Below are 16,812 nucleotides of genomic sequence, written 5' to 3'. Positions count from 1 at the left end.
TGTGGATGTCCTCTGGACCCAGTTGAAGTCCTAGGTCCTAAGACTAATGAGTGTGTTGTGCCCGGGCCACACAGATGGATGCAGTACTCCAGGTGGGGTCTCTTGAGAGTAGAGTAGAGGGAGAGATTCACGTCCCTCAACCTGCTGGTTACGCTGCTTTTGATGCAGCCCAGGATATGGTTGGTTTTCCAGGCTGTAAGTGCATGTTGCTGGCTCATGTCAAGCTTTTCATCTACTAGTACTCCCAAGCCCTTCTCCATAGCGCTGCTCTCAATCCACTCATCACCTACTCAGCACTAATGTTTGGGATTGCCCTGAGCCAGGTGCAGGACCTTGCACTTAGCCTTGTTGAACTTTACAAGGCTTGCACGGGCCTATCTCTCAAGCCTGTCACGATCCCTCCAGATAATATCCTTTTCCTCCTGCATGTCAACTGCACTGCCCAGTGCTGGGAATGGTGGTTGTGAGGGGCTGCTCTGGGACCACCGCCCTTGGGGCAGCATCTGCCAGGATGTCCAGAGAACAAGGGCAGAGAACATCATAAAAAACAACAGATATTTATAGATGTATGTATATATACACATATATGTGCCTATCACCATATTAATGTATGGTATTCTTTGATATATTCTATTATATTACATATTGATATATTCTTTGGAAACACTCTGATGGCAGGGTTCAGAACAGTTGACTCTGGTTCAACTTGTGGTGGAGCAAAAGCCCCAGGTGCCTTTGCATGGGGCTGCTCTCCAGTATCTCTTGCCAAAGAAGAGCCAAAGACACCACCAGGAAGAAGGAGGCCTTGCCACCACTTCCCCACAGGTTCTGGAGCAATTCAGAGGGTGTTGGTGCAATGGGGACAGTGGGGAGTGGCCAAGAAGATGAGCCTGATGCCATCTTGGCCGCTGCATGCCAGGGGGCAGTTGGCAAAGGGGTGTCTTATGCTGTCTTTTCCAAAGACCTATGGCTCAGCTGGGCCCACAGAATGAAGCCTCAAAGCAGTCTGATGCTCTGGGGTCCGTGGAGTGGAGAGCTGCACTAAAAAGGAGTAGCCTTCCATGTGCAAAAGTCACAAGCTGCCCCCTCCTGCGGGAGCATGGGCCATCACCATTGCTGTTCATTAGTATTGTAGTATTATAATACTATCACAACTGATTGTTCATTAGTATTTTTCCATCCTGGCCATGGTTCTGAGAAGGCAATTTTGGAATTTTCCACTATGACTGCTCTTCTGGTACCTCCCTGAATGTACACTTCTGGTACTCCTCAGAGCCTGGGCTACAGGGTCTGAGATGTGATCAGGGAGTGCCTGTTCTCATTCAGCTGTCTTAACTGTTGCTTAATGGAGGACTGATGTGACAGGAGGTAATTCTGAACCATAGCTCAGCTGGGGAAAAGCTACTCCAGCACCCTGTTCTCCAGTCACTCTATCTTTAAGAGGAAGCACTTGACTCGTGGTCAAACTCAGATTCCTTGCCACACTGTTCTTGGTCTCCAGTGTGATCCACCCTTTCCCCATGAGAGATTTCAAGGGGAACCTGTCACGTGCTGCCCTGCCAGGGAGGAGGCTGAGGGTGCACATGGAGTTGGGAGAGGACCCAGTGAGGACAGCTGACCTGAACTGACCACAGGGATATACTGTGCCGTAGGATGTCATGCTCAGTAATTAGAGCAGTGGGGAGAGAAGGAGGAGGGGGCATGTTCAGAGTAATGGTGTTTGTTTTCCTGAGAAGTCATTACATGTGATGGATGCTGCTTTCTTGGAAATGGCTGAAAATCTGCCTGCCAATTGCAAGTAGTGAATGAATTCCTTGGTGTACTTTAGGTATCAATATCAGGAAGGAAATTCAAGAGGTTTCATAGAATCATAGAATATCCTGAGTTGGAAGGGACCCTTAAGGATCATCAAGTCCAACTCTTGACAGCGCACAGGTCTACCCAAAAGTTCAGACCATGTGACTAAGCGCACAGTCCAATCTCTTCTTAAATTCAGTCAGGCTCGGTGCAGTGACCACTTCCCTGGGGAGCCTGTTCCAGTGTGCAACCACCCTCTCTGTGAAGAACCCCCTCCTGATGTCAAGCCTAAATTTCCCCTGCCTCAGCTTAACCCCGTTCCCGCGGGTCCTGTCGCTAGTGTTAATGGAGAAAAGGTCTCCTGCCTCTCGACACCCCCTTACGAGGAAGTTGTAGACTGCGATGAGGTCTCCCCTCAGCCTCCTCTTCTCCAGGCTGAACAGGCCCAGTGCCCTCAGCCGTTCCTCATACGTCTTCCCCTCCAGGCCTTTCACCATCTTCGTAGCCCTCCTCTGGACACTCTCCAACAGTTTCATGTCCTTTTTATACTGTGGTGCCCAGAACTGCACACAGTACTCAAGGTGAGGCCGCACCAGCGCAGAGTAGAGCGGGACAATCACCTCCCTCGACCTACTAGCGATGCCGTGCTTGATGCACCCCAGGACACGGTTGGCCCTCCTGGCTGCCAGGGCACACTGCTGGCTCATATTCAACTTGTTGTCTACCACGACCCCCAGATCCCTCTCTTCTAGGCTGCTCTCCAGCGTCTCATCGCCCAGTCTGTACGTGCAGCCAGGGTTTCCCCGTCCCAGGTGCAGGACCCGGCACTTGCTCTTATTGAACTTCATGTGGTTGGTGATCGCCCAGCTCTCCAACCTATCCAGATCCCTCTGCAAGGCCTTTCCACCCTCAACAGAGTCCACAACTCCTCCAAGTTTGGTGTCATCAGCAAACTTGCTCAAAATACCTTCTATTCCTACATCCAGATCGTTTATAAAAATATTGAAAAGTACCGGCCCTAAAATGGAGCCTTGAGGGACCCCACTGGTGACCACCCGCCAGCCTGACGCAGCCCTATTCACCATAACCCTTTGGGCCCTGCCCGTTAACCAATTGCTCACCCATGTGTATGATGTTTTTATTTAGCTGTATGGTGGACATTTTGTCCAGTAGGATCCTATGGGAAACCGTGTCAAAAGCCTTGCTGAAGTCCAAAAAATCACATCAGCTGGTTTCCCTTGGTCCACCATACGGGTGATCTTATCATAAAAGGAAATCAGGTTAGTTAGGCAGGTTTAATTCCACATCATCGAGAAGAAAAAGAGAGGGGGAGAAATCAATAAAGCTCTATTGTCTGGTTTCACAAGTTCTCTGTTAGGAAAGGGAAACTCCTACAGCATATGGGATGTGAGATTTGTTAAGTGATCCCTTTGGGAAGCTCATTTTGTTTGTTTGTTTCTTTCTTTTTGCCTCCTCCTGGAGGCAATGTTAAGGCACATGCAGGACAAGGAGGTGAGCTGGGACAGCTAGCATGGTTTCAACACGGGTAAAGCATTCCTGACCAATCTGTTTGCCTTCTATGAAGGAATGACTGAATCACTAGACAAGGGAAGACTGACCAATATCATCTACTTGGACTATTGTAAGGTCTTAGACATTGTCCCACATGACATCCTAATCTCTATTTCCCAATCAGTGGGAAATTCACTAGACCATCACAACTTTTAAAACATAATGGATAGGGGCTTTTCAACTTCGTCTGGTTAGAGCAACATTTGCTGATTAGGAATATGTACATGGCCTAACATGAATGTTTTCCCAGAGTGCTTTAGGAGCGTCAGCCTTACCTGAAGCCCTCTCACCTCTTCCAAATCTTTCCTTTCTCTTAGCCAAGCCTCTCTTCTCTGACCAAAAACTCCCGCCTTTATTCCCCCATCTTTCCTCTGACTTCCCCAAATGGGTCACCCTGTTGGGGGCAGCTTTCTGATGGCCTTTATGACCTCAGAGGCTCTGCCTCCCCGCTGTTGGCCAGACAGGTGCTGGGACAGAAGTGACCTCACAGCCAGCATCCACAGGGCTACAAGGAGCTGTTGCGCTCAGGAGGCCAGCCCACCCAGGAGCAGTGGGTGCAGGTGATGCCCTGCACAATCCCTCAGGTTCTCACTTCAGTGCCTGGTAAAATTGTGGAGAAGATTGTTCTGGGAGCTATTGAAAAACACATAAAGGACAATGAAGTTTTGGTCAGAGCCAATATGGGTTCACTAGGGGAAGGTCATAACTAATAAACTTAATTTCCTTTTCCACAAGGTCACCAAGCTAATTGACTAAAGGAATCCAGTCAATGTAATCTTCCTGGATTTCAGTACAAATTTCAGTACTGTCTCTCACAGTAACCTTCAGGCCAAAATGACCAGAATACAGTTAGTGAAAAGCGTAATAAGATGGGCGAACAGTTGGCCAATGGGTCAGGCCCAGAAGACTCTTGTAAATGAGGTTATATCAGGCTGGTGGCCAGTCACTAGTGGGGTTCCAAAGGACTTCATTTTAGGACCAGTCGTCTTCATTTTTTTAATAAATGATTTGGATGAAGGACTTGAAGTTTTTTGAGCATGTTCAGGGATGACACCAAATTGGGTGGAGCTGTTGACTCTGTTGAGGGTGGTGAGGCCTTGCAGAAAGATCTGGACAATTTAGAGAGCTGTGCAATCACCAACCACATGAAGTTTAACAAGAGCAAGTGTTGGATTCTGCACCTGGAAAGGGGCAACTCTGGTTATACATACCAACTTGGGGACAAGATGCTGGAAAGCAGCTCCACAGAAAGGGATCTGGGGATATTGATCAACAGAAATCTGACCAAGAGCCAGCAGTGTCCCTTGGCTGCCAGGAGGGCCAACTGTATCCTTGGGTGCACCAAGAACAACATTGCCAGACAGTCAAGGGAAGTGGTTGTCTCACTCTACTCTGGCTAGAACCTAGAGCTGGGAAAGGTGGTTGTGAGGAACTGCTCTGGGACCAGTGCCTTGGGGCAGCATCTTCCAGGATGTCCCCTGTTCTGCTGGTCCTCTCTGTCTCTGCCCAGAGGCCAGCCCAGCCTATCCCCTCCCCAGCTCTCCAAATCTCCCTGTCCTCCTCCCAGCCCAGCAATCTCTATGGGTGCTGGAAACCAACAAGCAAGAGCAGAATCATCCATCACTACCTTAATGCTCATCCTGGGACTCTGATCTCACCCTCATGTGCCCACAGAGAAACGAAGTAAGGAGAATCGCTCAAGTCTATTCCTTAGTAATATCCGTGACTGCACCTTTGGGAGAAGAGCTGAGCCTTAAGGCACTGCCCTCAGCAGATCCCCTTTTATGCTGGAGAGGCTGGTGCAGAGCCAGTTGTGCTAGAGAAGTGCCCCTGGCCTGTCCCTGCCTGTAGACATTGGACTACCCCACAGCAGCACGGTGAGAGCAATCAGTCCTCACAGCAACACAAGGGTTTAGAAGGGAAGTGAAGAAGAACAGCTCAGGAAAGGCCAAGCTGTTTGGCTCCCAGGCATTGCTGCTGTGCCAGGACTCTTTTTCCCACCACTTCTGCACACAGCCAAGTGCCCCTGCAGCTCCACAGTGGTCTCAAAAGAAGGATCTCAGGAGAACAAGTCACTGTAGGGACGTTCCTTTTATTAAAAGATTCAGAAAGACTGGATCCTTCTTTACACCAAGTCTCTGAGTCACATGAAACAGGTAGACACTGAAATGGAAGGTGACGAACAATCATATTTCTTTGTTAATAACTTTATCACAAGGAATGTAAAGAAAAAAAAAAAAAAAAAAAAGAAAAAATAATATATAAATAAATAAATAGAGAAAAAATAACATCCGGGACAGAAATGTGTTATGTTATGAGTGATCTGCGGAAGATAGGTAGTATATAGCTTCTGAAAAACATCCAGTCATCACTTTCCATACTGCTTCCTTCAGCTCCTTGTTCCTCATGCTGTAGATGAGGGGGTTCACTGCTGGAGGCACCACCGAGTACAGAACTGCCAGCAGAAGATTAAGAGAGGAGGAGGACGTGAAAGGGGGCTTCAAGTAGGCAAAAAAGGCAGTGCTGATGAATAGGGAGACCACGGCCAGGTGAGGGAGGCATGTGGAAAAGGCTTTGTGCTGGCCCTGCTCTGAGGGGATCCTCAGCACAGCCCTGAAGATCTGCACATAGGACAGCACAAGGAAAACAAAACAACCAAATGCTATTAATACACTCAGCATAAGAAGCCCAACTTCTCTGAGGTAGGCATGTGAGCAGGAGAGCTTGAGGATCTGGGGAATCTCACAGAAGAACTGGTCCAGGGCATTGCCTTGGCAGAGGGGAAGTGTAAAGGTATTGGCAGTGTGCAGCACAGCATAGAGAAAAGTACTGACCCAGACAGCTGCTGCCATGTTGACACAAGTTCTGCTGGTCATTATTGTCCTGTAGTGTAGGGGTTTGCAGATGGCAACATAGCGGTCATAGGCCATGATAGTGAGTAGGTAAATTTCCGCTGTGAGAAAGAGAGCAAACGTAAAGACCTGGGTGGCACAACCTGTATAGGAAATGGTCCTGGTGTCCCAGAGGGAGTTGGCCATGGCTTTGGGAACAGTGGTGGTAATAGTGCCCAGGTCGATGAGGGCGAGGTTGAGGAGGAAGAAGTACATGGGGGTGTGGAGGCGGTGGTCGCAGGCTATGGCTGTGAGGATGAGGCCGTTGCCAAGGAGGGCAGCCAGGTAGATGCCCAGGAAGAGCCCGAAGAGCAGGAGCTGCAGCTGGCATGTGTCTGCGAATGGCAGGAGGAGAAACTCTGTGGGGAAGCTGCTGTTGGACATTTGCTTCCTCAGAGCCTGGTTGCCTGTCCATGGAGGAATAGAGAGTGACATGTTAGCGAGACTTCTCTGAAGAAAAATTCCACCATGTATCACTGAAACCTCCTCAAAAAGACTCACTGCCTCTTTCCTGTGAGCTCTGTATTTTTTCTGTCCAAGCATGCCTTGATGATGAGGCATAATTATGTGTTTTCAGGAGGAATCCATACTGCTTTACAGTATCTAGTAAAGTGTACCAGAGACGGATCTCCAGTGCCCACTGGCCAGAGACATTTCCCTGTTTGCAGGTGCTGAACAGGACATCCAATAGTCTTTCTAGAAACAGTGAAGGTGGTGTTGGTGCTGCCCATAGGCTAAAGGGTATGGAGTGAAATTGTGGGTTTCCTCAAAGACCTACAGATCAGTGTAATGGTCTCTGCGCTTCAGTCTCTGATACAAACCTGACAACTCCATTATCATCCCTCTGGTTGCCCTTCAAAGTAGGAAAGCAAGACCAGAGAACCCAGAGAGTGCCTTCCCTTCAGATACTGCAGATGTTCATTTTCCCTGTCAAGAATGTCCCCCAGAGATGCCCCTAGGGGTGCTGTGGAACTGTGAGCAGCCTGCTCCAGCGAGCAGCCTCTGGGCACCAGCAGGACCCTGCTCTGCCATGCTTGGGGGGCTACTTAAAGCGACAGGTTCTCCTCGCAGTGTCCTGGACAGTTCCCTGGGAAGGCTGAGTGCTGAGCATGGCAGGTGGCAGAGGCCCTGCACCAGCACACAGCCCCTGGGGCACAGCAGGGATCCTGCTCTGCACCACAGCCCTGGCCACCCCTGCCTGCACCCCGGCTGCGCAGCCTGTAGCCGGCCCCAAAAGAAGAAACCATCATCTGCTGACCTTCTGACAGCTTTGAAAAGTAATCCCTGCTCTGGAGCTTCTCATTCTTTTCCTATTCAAAGAAACTCTGAGAGTCCTCCTGACAGCTCCCATAGGCTGTGGGAATTGACAGCAAATCTGGAGGTGGCACCAGGAACAACAGCTGCATTGCCCTGCAGCCACAGACTTACCCTGTTCAAGGCTCTGAAGATTTCTTTCGCAGTGAGCTCTCAGCATCCCCCCTCCACACTGCCTTTAACATCTCCCTCCCTTCTCTCAGCTGCCTTTGTCCCCTGCAGGCAGTGCCCCGAGCCCTGCTGTGCTGTGCAGAGGAGCTGCTCCTGGGCAGAGCTGTCTCTCTGCAGTGCTGCCCGCTTGCCAGGAGCTCCCCTTGGGCCCAGGAGCTCGGCCCAGCTCAGCAGCACAGGGAGATCTTGACAAGTCCCTGGCCCTCCAGGGGAATCAACTTTGAAACAGACTGAAGCAATCCCTGTTGCTCCTTCCCTCTACAAGTTAAAGAAACTCTTTTCCAGCACTGTCATTCCTCATACAGGAAAAGTATGTGGCCCAGGAATCACCTTTCTGTGCCCTGGTTTTAGGCAGGACAGCCATCCAAGGACAGAGAGGGATCTCCATCTCCCCTCCTGAGGGAAGAGTTTCAGCTGAGTCAAGCAAGGCATCTCATTCTTTGCAGTCCAGAAGCTAGGAGGGGGCTCAGCTGTTTCCCATGCCTCACACAAGCCCACAGGAGTTGGGATTCACAGAATCACAGAAGCATCTAGGTTGGAAGACACCTCCAAGATCACCAAGTCCAACCTCTGACCTAACACTAACAAGTCTTCCACTAAACCATTTTACTAAGCTCTAAATTGAAACGTTTTTTAAATACCTCCAGGGATGGTGACTCCACTACTTTCCCAGCCAGCCCATTCCAATGCCTAACAACCCTCTCAGTAAAGAACTTTTTCCTAATATCCAACCTAATATCCAACTGGCAGAAGAGCAGACTAAGCCACTCTCCATCATTTATCAGCAGTCCTGGCTATCAGGGGAGGTTCCAGATGCTAGCAAATGTGACGCCCATCTACAAGAAGGGCCAGAGAGTAAAATCGGGAAACTATAGGCCTGTTAGTTTGACTTCAGTACCAGAGAAGCTCATGGAACACATTTTCTTGAGTGTCATCATGTGGAACTTACATAGCAACAAGGTGATTAGGCCCAGTCAGCATGGATTTATGAAAGGCAGGTCTTGCTTAATGAACCTGATCTCCTTCTATGACAAAGTCTTGTGCTTAGTGGATGAGGGAAAGGCTGTGGCTGTTGTCTACCTTGACTTCAGTAAGGCTTTTGACACCGTTTCCCACAGCATTCTCCTCAAGAAACTGGCTGCTTATGGCGTTGGCTGTCATATGCTTCGTTGGGTTAAAAGTTCTCAGCCAGGCCCAAAGAGTTATGGTAAATGGAGTTAAATCCAGTCGGTGGCTGGTCTCTAATGGCGCCCCCAGGGCCCAGTATTAGGGCCATTTTTATCAATGATCTGGATGAGGGGATCGAGTGTACCCTCAGTAAGTTTTCAGATGACACCACGTTAGGGGTGTGTGTCGATCTGCTCGAGGGTAGGAAGGCTCTGCAGGAGGATCTGGATAGGCTGCACCGATGGGCTGAGGTCAACTTCATGAAGTTCAACAAGACCAAGTGCCGGGTCCTGCACCTGGGGAGCAATAACCCCAAGCAGAGCTACAGGCTGGGAGATGAGTGGTTGGAAAGCTGCCTGGCGGAGAAGGACCTGGGAGTATTGGTTGATAGTTGGCTGAATATGAGCCGGCAGTGTGCTCAGGTGGCCAAGAAGGCCAACGGCATCCTGGCTTGTATCAGAAACAGTGTGGCCAGCAGGACTAGGGAAGTGATTGTACTCAGCTCTAGTGAGGCCACACCTTGAGTACTGTGTTCAGTTTTGGGCCCCTCACTACAGGAAGGACATTGAGGTGCTCAAGCGAGTCCAGAGAAGGGAAATGAAGCTGGTGAGGGGTCTGGAGAACAAGTCTTACAAGGAATGGCTGAGGGAGCTGGTGTTGTTTAGCCTGGAGCGGAGAAGGCTCAGGGGCGACCTTATCACTTTCGTTAGGTACTCTACAGAAGGCTGTAGCAAGGTGGGGATCTGTCTATTCTCTGACATGCCTGGTGATAGGATGAAGGGGAATGGACGAAAGGGGAGGTTTAGGTTGGATGACAGACCCCGGACAGCTGACCCAAACTGGCCAAAGGGGTATTCCATCCCATCTGACGTCATACTAAACAATATATAAGGGTAGCTAGCGGGGGTGGGGGGCAGGTTGCTCAGAGTTAGGCTGGGCATCAATCGGCAGGTGGTGAGCAATTGCATTTTGCATCACTTGTTTCGTACACATTACTAGTAGTAGCACTACTATTATTATTATTATTGTTGTTGTTGTTATTATTATTATTATTATTATTATTATTATTATTATTATTATTATTATTATTATTTTCCTGTCTTAATAACCTGTCTTTATCTCAACCCACAGGCTTCACTTTCCCGTTTCTCCCCTCCTTCACGGAGAGGGAGGAGAAAGGGTGAGCAAAAGGTTATGTGGTGTTTATTTGTTGACTGTGTTAAACCACAACACTCCTCCATGTGGCAGCTGGGTTCTGGGCCCTGAGCCCCTCCTGCATGCTATGGTTGCTCCCCCAGCTCCAGAGCAGGTGGAAGCAAACAGGAGCTGAGACCAATGAAGTTCTCGTGGCTTCTTTTTTATCTGTTTCTATAGAAGAGGCCCAATCATAGCTCCATATGATGATTGTCTCAAAGTAAAGAACAAAATAACAGGTAGGAGGCTAAGAATAAGCTTCTGTAGATCAAAGCAAGAAATGGAAGAAAACTGCAATAAGAGAAAACAAAGGAGTATTAAAGAAAACAAAAGGTTTTCCTCAGTTTCTGAAATAAAGTAGGAACTTTAAGGCACATTATTGATTTGAAGAAGGATGTATTCCAAGAATTTCCAGACTGCATCCTTGAGCACCTTATTCCTCATGCTGTAGATGAGGGGGTTCACTGCTGGAGGCACCACCGAGTACAGAAGCGACACCATGAGATTTAGAGTTGGGGAGGAGAGTGAGAGGGGTTTCAGGTAGGCAAACATGATGGTACTGAGAAACAGGGAGACCACAGCCAGGTGAGGGAGGCACGTGGAAAAGGCTTTGTGCCGGCCTTGCTCAGAGGGCATCCTCAGCACAGCCTTGAAGATCTGCACATAGTACAGCACAATGAAGACAAAACAAACTAATGCTAAGGAAATACTAAACAGAAGTGTCCAAACTTCGGGACTGTTAGTGTTAGGTTAGAGGTTGGACTCGATGATCTTGAGGTCTCTTCCAACCTAGAAATTCTGTGATTCTGTGATTCTGTGAACTTCCCTGAGGTAGGCATCTGAGCAGAAGAGCTTGAGGATCTGGGGGATTTCACAGAAGAACTGGTCCAGGGCATTACCTTGGCAGAGGGGCAGGGAAAATGTATTGGCCGTGTGCAGCACAGCATTGAGAAAGCCACTGCCCCAGGCAGCTGTTGCCATCTGGGCACAAGCTCTGCTGCCCAGGAGGCTCCCGTAGTGCAGGGGTTTGCAGATGGCAACATAGCGGTCATAGGACATGATGGTGAGAAGATAAAATTCTGCACCAAAAAAGAATAAGAAAAAGAGGACTTGTGCAGCACATCCTTCATAGGAAATGGTCCTGATGTCCCACAGGGAATTGGCCATGGCTTTGGGGACACTAGTAGAGATGGAGCCCAGATCGAGGAGGGCAAGGTTTAGGAGGAAGAAGTACATGGGTGTGTGGAGATGGTAGTTGCAGGCTACAGCAGTGAGGATGAGACCGTTGCCCAGGAGGGCAGCCAGGTAGATGCCCAGGAAGAGCCTGAAGTGCAGGAGCTGCAGCTGGCGTGTGTCTGCGAATGGCAGGAGGAGGAACTCACTCACAGAGCTGCTGTTGGTCATTCTCTGACTTTGACAAGGCTGTCTGTTGAAGAGGAGAAGGCAAAACAAAGTTAGAACAGAATTCTCTGAGGAAAACTTAATGCAAGTCTTATAGCACCCCCAAACTGAGCCTCTCTCTTAGCACGAGAACTGTTCTGCAGCTCTCTTGCTTGAGCTGCAGCTAGTGTTGGCTGAGGGAGGCACTGGGAGCAGGGGCTGCTTTGGGCTCTAGAGGAGTCCTTCCTACTGTGCAGCACGAGGGAAAAAGGGACATAGGGGAAACAGGTTCAGTCCACCTCTCAGATCATTGAGCTCTGCAGTACTCTTGCAAACATCTCCGACCACAGTGCAAAGCAAAGTAGGATTTTCTTTGCTTTATTTTCTAGTAGTTACCCCTGTAATGATTAGGACTACCATCATGCTCAGGTGTTTCCCTGAGAAGAAACTGGAGGCAGCTGAGAGCAGAGAAGTCCCAGTCCAAATGGAGCTTGGCAGAATCCTCACCTTGTCTCTGGGTGCCAGACCACAAACTCAGCCCTTCCCTCCTAGCTAGGGGTGCAGAGGCCTCACTCCAGGTGCCCACAGACAGCCATCCAGCAGCACAGACATGACCTTAGCATGGAGGTGTCTTCTCCTTGGGGCACCTTGGTACTGAGCCAGAAGGAGCTTGGGAGTTTCTCCTCATCTGGGCTCTGCCTGCTGTGCTGGCCATGCCTGCCCCACAGCCCATGGGCTACAGGGGGAGAGGAGGCCAGGGAGGGGCTGCTCCAGGGGAAGGCGTCTGCACTGCAGGGCATGGCCATGAGGTGCCCGAATCCCCCCTGCCATGGCATTTCTGGCAACAGCTCCTTCTGGTCACCTGCCCCTCTCTCTGCTGCCTGCAGCTGTCCCTGCCAGGAGCTGCTGCTCTGTTCCCACCTCTTCTTTCCCCCTGCCCATGCTCACAGACCCCATCCCACATGGATGTGCTCAGTGCTGCCCTGCAGCACCCTGCCACCAACAGGGCCCTGCCAAGGGGCACCTCCATGGCTGCAGGAGCTACGGGGCAGCTGACAGAGAGCCCGGCATGGCCAGCCAGGGCAGGGTGTTCTGGGATGACTGGGGGCACCTGGTTTAGGGCACTCCAAGGGGCTTCTGCCAGACTTCCTCATCTCGCAGTGCAACCCAGCAGGAATCTCAAAGCCTACTGCATTGCCCACTGCCCTCCCAGAAACAAGACCCAGCAGGAGACCCTTCCAGGACCTGTAGCTGCATGACCCTGTGTCATGGTTCCGCTCGAGTGGGCAGCCGAGCTCCACCACGCTCTCTCACTCCCCCTCCTCAAAGAGGAATGGGGAGAAAATATGTGAAAGGGGCTCAAGGATTGAGATAAGGACGAGAAAATCACGCAATAATTAGTGTAACGGGCAAACCAGACTCAGCATAAGAAGACAGATAGTAAGATTTATTGCTCATTACTAACAAGCTAGAGAAGTGAGAAACAAAGGAAAGAAACCAAAAGCACCTCCCCCCCATCCACCCTCTTCCACCTCCTCCCCCCGAGCGGCGCAGGGGAACGGGGGAATGGGGGTTATGGTCAGTCTACAGCACTTCTTCTCTGCCGCTCCTTCTCGGTCACTCTCATCCCCTGTGCTGTGGGGTCCCACCCACGGGATACAGTCCTTGATGAACTGATCTGGCGTGGGCTTCCCACAGGCAGCAGCTCTTCCAGAACTGCTCCAGATATGGGTCCGTACCACGGGGTCCATCCCTCAGGAGAAAACTGCTCCAACCTGGCTCCCCTACGGGCAGCAGCTCCTGCCAGATCACCTGCTCCTGCGTGGTCTCCTCTCCACGGGCTACAGGTCCAGCCCGGAATCTGCTCCGGCAGGGGTCTTCCACAGGCGGCAGCCTCCGTCGGTGCAGGGCCACCTGCTCCACCGTGGTCTCCTCCACGGGCTGCAGCGTGAAACCCTGCTCCACCGTGGTACTCCATGGGCTGCAGGGGGACATCCTGCTTCCCCATGGTCCTCACCACAGGCCGCAGGGGACTTCTGCTCCGGCGCCTGGAGCACCTCTCCCCCTCCTTCTACACTGACCTTGGCACCTGCAAGGCTGTTTCTCACTCCCTTGACTCTCCCGGCTGCTGTGTGGCGCAGCGTTTTTTTCCCTGTCTTAAATATGCTCTCACAGAGGCGCAAAACAACATCGCTTATTGGCTCAGATCTGGAAAACAACGGGGCCCTTCCCAAACATGGGGCGGCTTCTAGATCTTTCTCACAGAAACCACCCCTATGGCCCCCTGCTACCAAAACCTTGCCACGTAAACCCACTACACCCTGCAGCCAGAGACTTACCTTGTCAAGGGCTGTGCAGATTTCTCCTGCAGTCAGCTCTCAGCATCCTCCCACTCTTAACTGCCTCCAAGCCCTCTCTCCTTCTGTCGTCTTCCCATGCCACCTGCAGTCAGGGCCCCCAGCCCTGCTGTGTTGTGCAGAGGAGCTGCTTCTAGGCACAGCTGTTTCTCTGCATCAGGGGCCTCTTGCCAGGAGCTCTCTCTGTCCCAGGTGCCTGGCCCAGCTCAGCAGCAGAGGCCCAGCCCAAGGCATTGGAATCACCCCTCTGGTGGCTTTGGTGATGAGCCCACGAACCTCAGGCACTGACAGCAAATTGAACAACTCTTTCAAGAAGTCCAAGTCAGATGTAAGTTTCCTGGAGTTTCCTTCCAAGGGCCAGAACTGACATAGCCTCCCTTGGAGCTCATTAGAGCTAAACAGTGGAGGCAGTGAGGCCAAGGAGGCAAAGGCAATGTGAAATTGACACTGATCTTTGGAAAAACTGGATATGTTTCACCAAGCACAAAGGCTGAGCCTTGATCCCTGGCCTCTGGGAAGGGAGATCCTTTCCCTTTACATTATATATTGCTCAGGGATCTTCCTGGAGATGGGGATGTGCATTGCCAATAGCAGGACAGTGGTGCGACACCTCCAACGTATTGATGGCATCATTGAGTGGGCTAACACAGCAGAAGTATTTGAGAAGGGGAAGAAAATAATTCAAATCCTTCTGAAAGACGATTTTGTTGTAAAAAGGTAAGGTCATAGAATCATAGAATTATAGAATATCCCGAGTTGGTAGGGATCCATAAGGATTATCAAATCCAACTCCTGGCACTGCATGGGTCTGCCCAAAAGTTTAGACCGTGTGACTAAGTGCACAGTTCAATTGCTTTTTAAATTCATAGAGGCTTGGTGCAGTGACTATGTCCCTGAAGAGCCTGTTCCAGTGTGCAACCACCCTCTTGGTGAAGAACCTCTTCCTGATGTCCAGCCTAAACTTCCCCTGCCTCAGTTTAACACCATTCTTGCGGGTCCTATCACTGGTGTTTACAGAGAATAAGTCGCCTGCCTCTCCACTCCCCCTCATGAGGAAGTTGTAGACCCCAATGAGGTCCCCTCTCAGCCTCCTCTTCTCCAGGCTGAACAGGCCCAATGACCTCTGCCGCTCTTCATAAGTCTTCCCATCTAGGCCTGTCACCATCTTCTTTGCCCTCCTCTGGACACTCTCTAACAGTTTAATTTCCTTCCTGTACTGTGGTGCCCAGAACTGCACACAGTACTTGAGGTGAGGCCAGACCAACGCAGAGTAGAGAGGGACAATCACCTCCCTTGACCTACTAGCGATGCTGTACTTGATGCACCCCCGGATACCGTTGGCCCTTCTGGCTGCCAGGGCACACTGCTGGCTCATATTCAACTTGCTGTCAACCACACTCCCAGGTCCCTCTCTGCGGGGCTGCTCTCCAGTGTCTCATCGCCCAGTCTGTACGTATAGCCAGGGTTGCCCCGTCCCAGGTGCAGGACCCGACACTTGCCTTTGTTAAACTTCATGTGGTTGGTGATCGCCCAGCTCTCCAATCTGTCCAGATCTCTCTGCAAGGCCTTTCCACCTTCAGCTGACTCCACAACTGCTCCAAGTTTGGTGTCATCAGCAAATTTGCTCAAAACACCTTCTAGTCCTACATCTAACTCATTTATAAAGACATTGAAGAGGACTGGCCCTAAAATGGAGCCTTGAGGGACCCCACTAGTGACCATCTGCCAGCCAGATGTGGCCCCATTTACCACAACACTTTGAGCCCTGCCCGTTAGCCAATTGCTCACCCATCGTATGATTTTTGTTAAGTTGTGTGCTGGACATTTTGTCCAGTAGGATCCTATGGGAAACTGTGTCAAAAGCCTTGCTGAAGTCCAAAAAAATCACATCAGCTGGTTTCCCTTGGTCAACAAGATGGGTGACCTTATCATAAAAGGAATTCAGATTTGTTAGGCAGGACCTCCCCCTCATGAACCCATGTTGGCTGGGACCAATGACTGCATTGTCCCCCTGGTGCACCTCAATAACTTCAAGAATCATCTTCTCCATAATTTTACCAGGCACTGATGTGAGATTGACTGGCCAGTAATTGCTAGGGTCTTCTTACTTACCCTTCTTGAAAATTGGCACATTTTCCAGCTTCCACTCTACTGGGACCTCTCCAGATTTCCAACATCGTTGAAAAATAATTGAGAGAGGTCCCACTATGACATCAGCCAGCTCTTTAAGAACCCTGGGATGGATGCCATCCAGACCCATGGACTTGTATGGATGGAGGTGGAGCAGCAAATCCTGCACACATTCAGGGTCGGTTGGGAGTTTGTCATTCCCGCCTCCATGGTCCTCCAGTTCAGGGCACCTGGGGTTTGGAAGCCCATCATCAGCATTGAAGACAGAGGCAAAGAAGGCATTAAACATCTCTGCTTTGCCTTTGTCCTTGTCTGTGAGGAGACCTTCCACGTCAAGTAGTGGACCTATGTTCTCTTTGGTTCTCCTTTTTCTGTTAACATATCTAAAAAAAAAAAAACCAAAACATTTTTATTGTGTCTCACAGACATGGCCAGCTTCAACTCTGGTTGGGCTTTGGCCCCACGAATTTTCTCCCTACAAACACGAACAGCATCCCTGTATTCCTTCCTTGTCACCTGACCCTCCTTCCAGCAGTCATACACTTTCTTTTTCCATCTAAGCTCCAGTAACAGATCCCTGTTCAACCAGGTCGGCCTTCTGCCCCACCTGCCTGACTTCTGATATTTTGGAATTGCCTGATCTTGTGCTTTTAGGAGGCAGTGCTTAAAGATTGACCAACACTGATGGACGCCAATGCCTTCAAAAGCAGCTTCCCAGGGGACCTTGCTGACTAGTCCTCTGAGCAGCCTGAAGTCTGCTTTCCCCATATCCAGGGCTGAAGTTTTGGTGGCACTTTTCCTCCTGTCACCATAAATTCTAAACTCAACCACTTCATGGT

The 16,812-nt window shown here is 50.3% G+C and overlaps 3 protein-coding genes across 3 annotated transcripts in view; all 3 read right to left on the bottom strand.

The window, feature by feature from the left end:
• The window catches only part of LOC113842075 (scavenger receptor cysteine-rich domain-containing group B protein-like), a 124,751-nt gene that overhangs the window by 14,680 nt on the left and 93,259 nt on the right, over positions 1-16,812 (bottom strand). The window lies entirely within an intron of this gene.
• On the bottom strand, positions 4,114-6,299 carry LOC140000418 (olfactory receptor 14A16-like). Its single transcript, XM_072030302.1, has 2 exons — positions 5,751-6,299; positions 4,114-4,191 (listed from the first exon to the last, which is right to left on the bottom strand). The coding sequence occupies exons 1-2, from the start codon at positions 6,297-6,299 to the stop codon at positions 4,114-4,116; spliced, it is 627 nt and encodes a 208-aa protein (XP_071886403.1).
• On the bottom strand, positions 10,473-11,510 carry LOC140000417 (olfactory receptor 14A16-like). The gene is made up of 3 exons (XM_072030301.1): positions 11,489-11,510; positions 10,913-11,185; positions 10,473-10,819 (listed from the first exon to the last, which is right to left on the bottom strand). The coding sequence occupies exons 1-3, from the start codon at positions 11,508-11,510 to the stop codon at positions 10,473-10,475; spliced, it is 642 nt and encodes a 213-aa protein (XP_071886402.1).

This window comes from Anas platyrhynchos, chromosome 32, assembly GCF_047663525.1.
Source record: "Anas platyrhynchos isolate ZD024472 breed Pekin duck chromosome 32, IASCAAS_PekinDuck_T2T, whole genome shotgun sequence".
Lineage (NCBI taxonomy): Eukaryota > Metazoa > Chordata > Aves > Anseriformes > Anatidae > Anas > Anas platyrhynchos.
This window is presented reverse-complemented; position numbering and strand designations above follow the sequence as displayed.

What these genes read in the sequence shown, in the direction of transcription:
- LOC140000418 (XM_072030302.1), bottom strand. Translation starts at nt 6,299, where the DNA reads ATGGCCTATGACCGCTATGTTGCCATCTGCAAACCCCTACACTACAGG. An exon ending in ACAAGGAGCTGAAGGAAGCA is followed by an intron (nt 4,192 to 5,750) that starts GTATGGAAAGTG and finishes TTTGGCCTGAAG; the next exon opens with GTTACTGTGAGAGACAGTAC.
- LOC140000417 (XM_072030301.1), bottom strand. Translation starts at nt 11,510, where the DNA reads ATGACCAACAGCAGCTCTGTGA. An exon ending in GACCAACAGCAGCTCTGTGA is followed by an intron (nt 11,186 to 11,488) that starts GTGAGTTCCTCC and finishes TTTTTGGTGCAG; the next exon opens with AATTTTATCTTCTCACCATC. An exon ending in GGAAGTTCACAGAATCACAG is followed by an intron (nt 10,820 to 10,912) that starts AATCACAGAATT and finishes GGACACTTCTGT; the next exon opens with TTAGTATTTCCTTAGCATTA.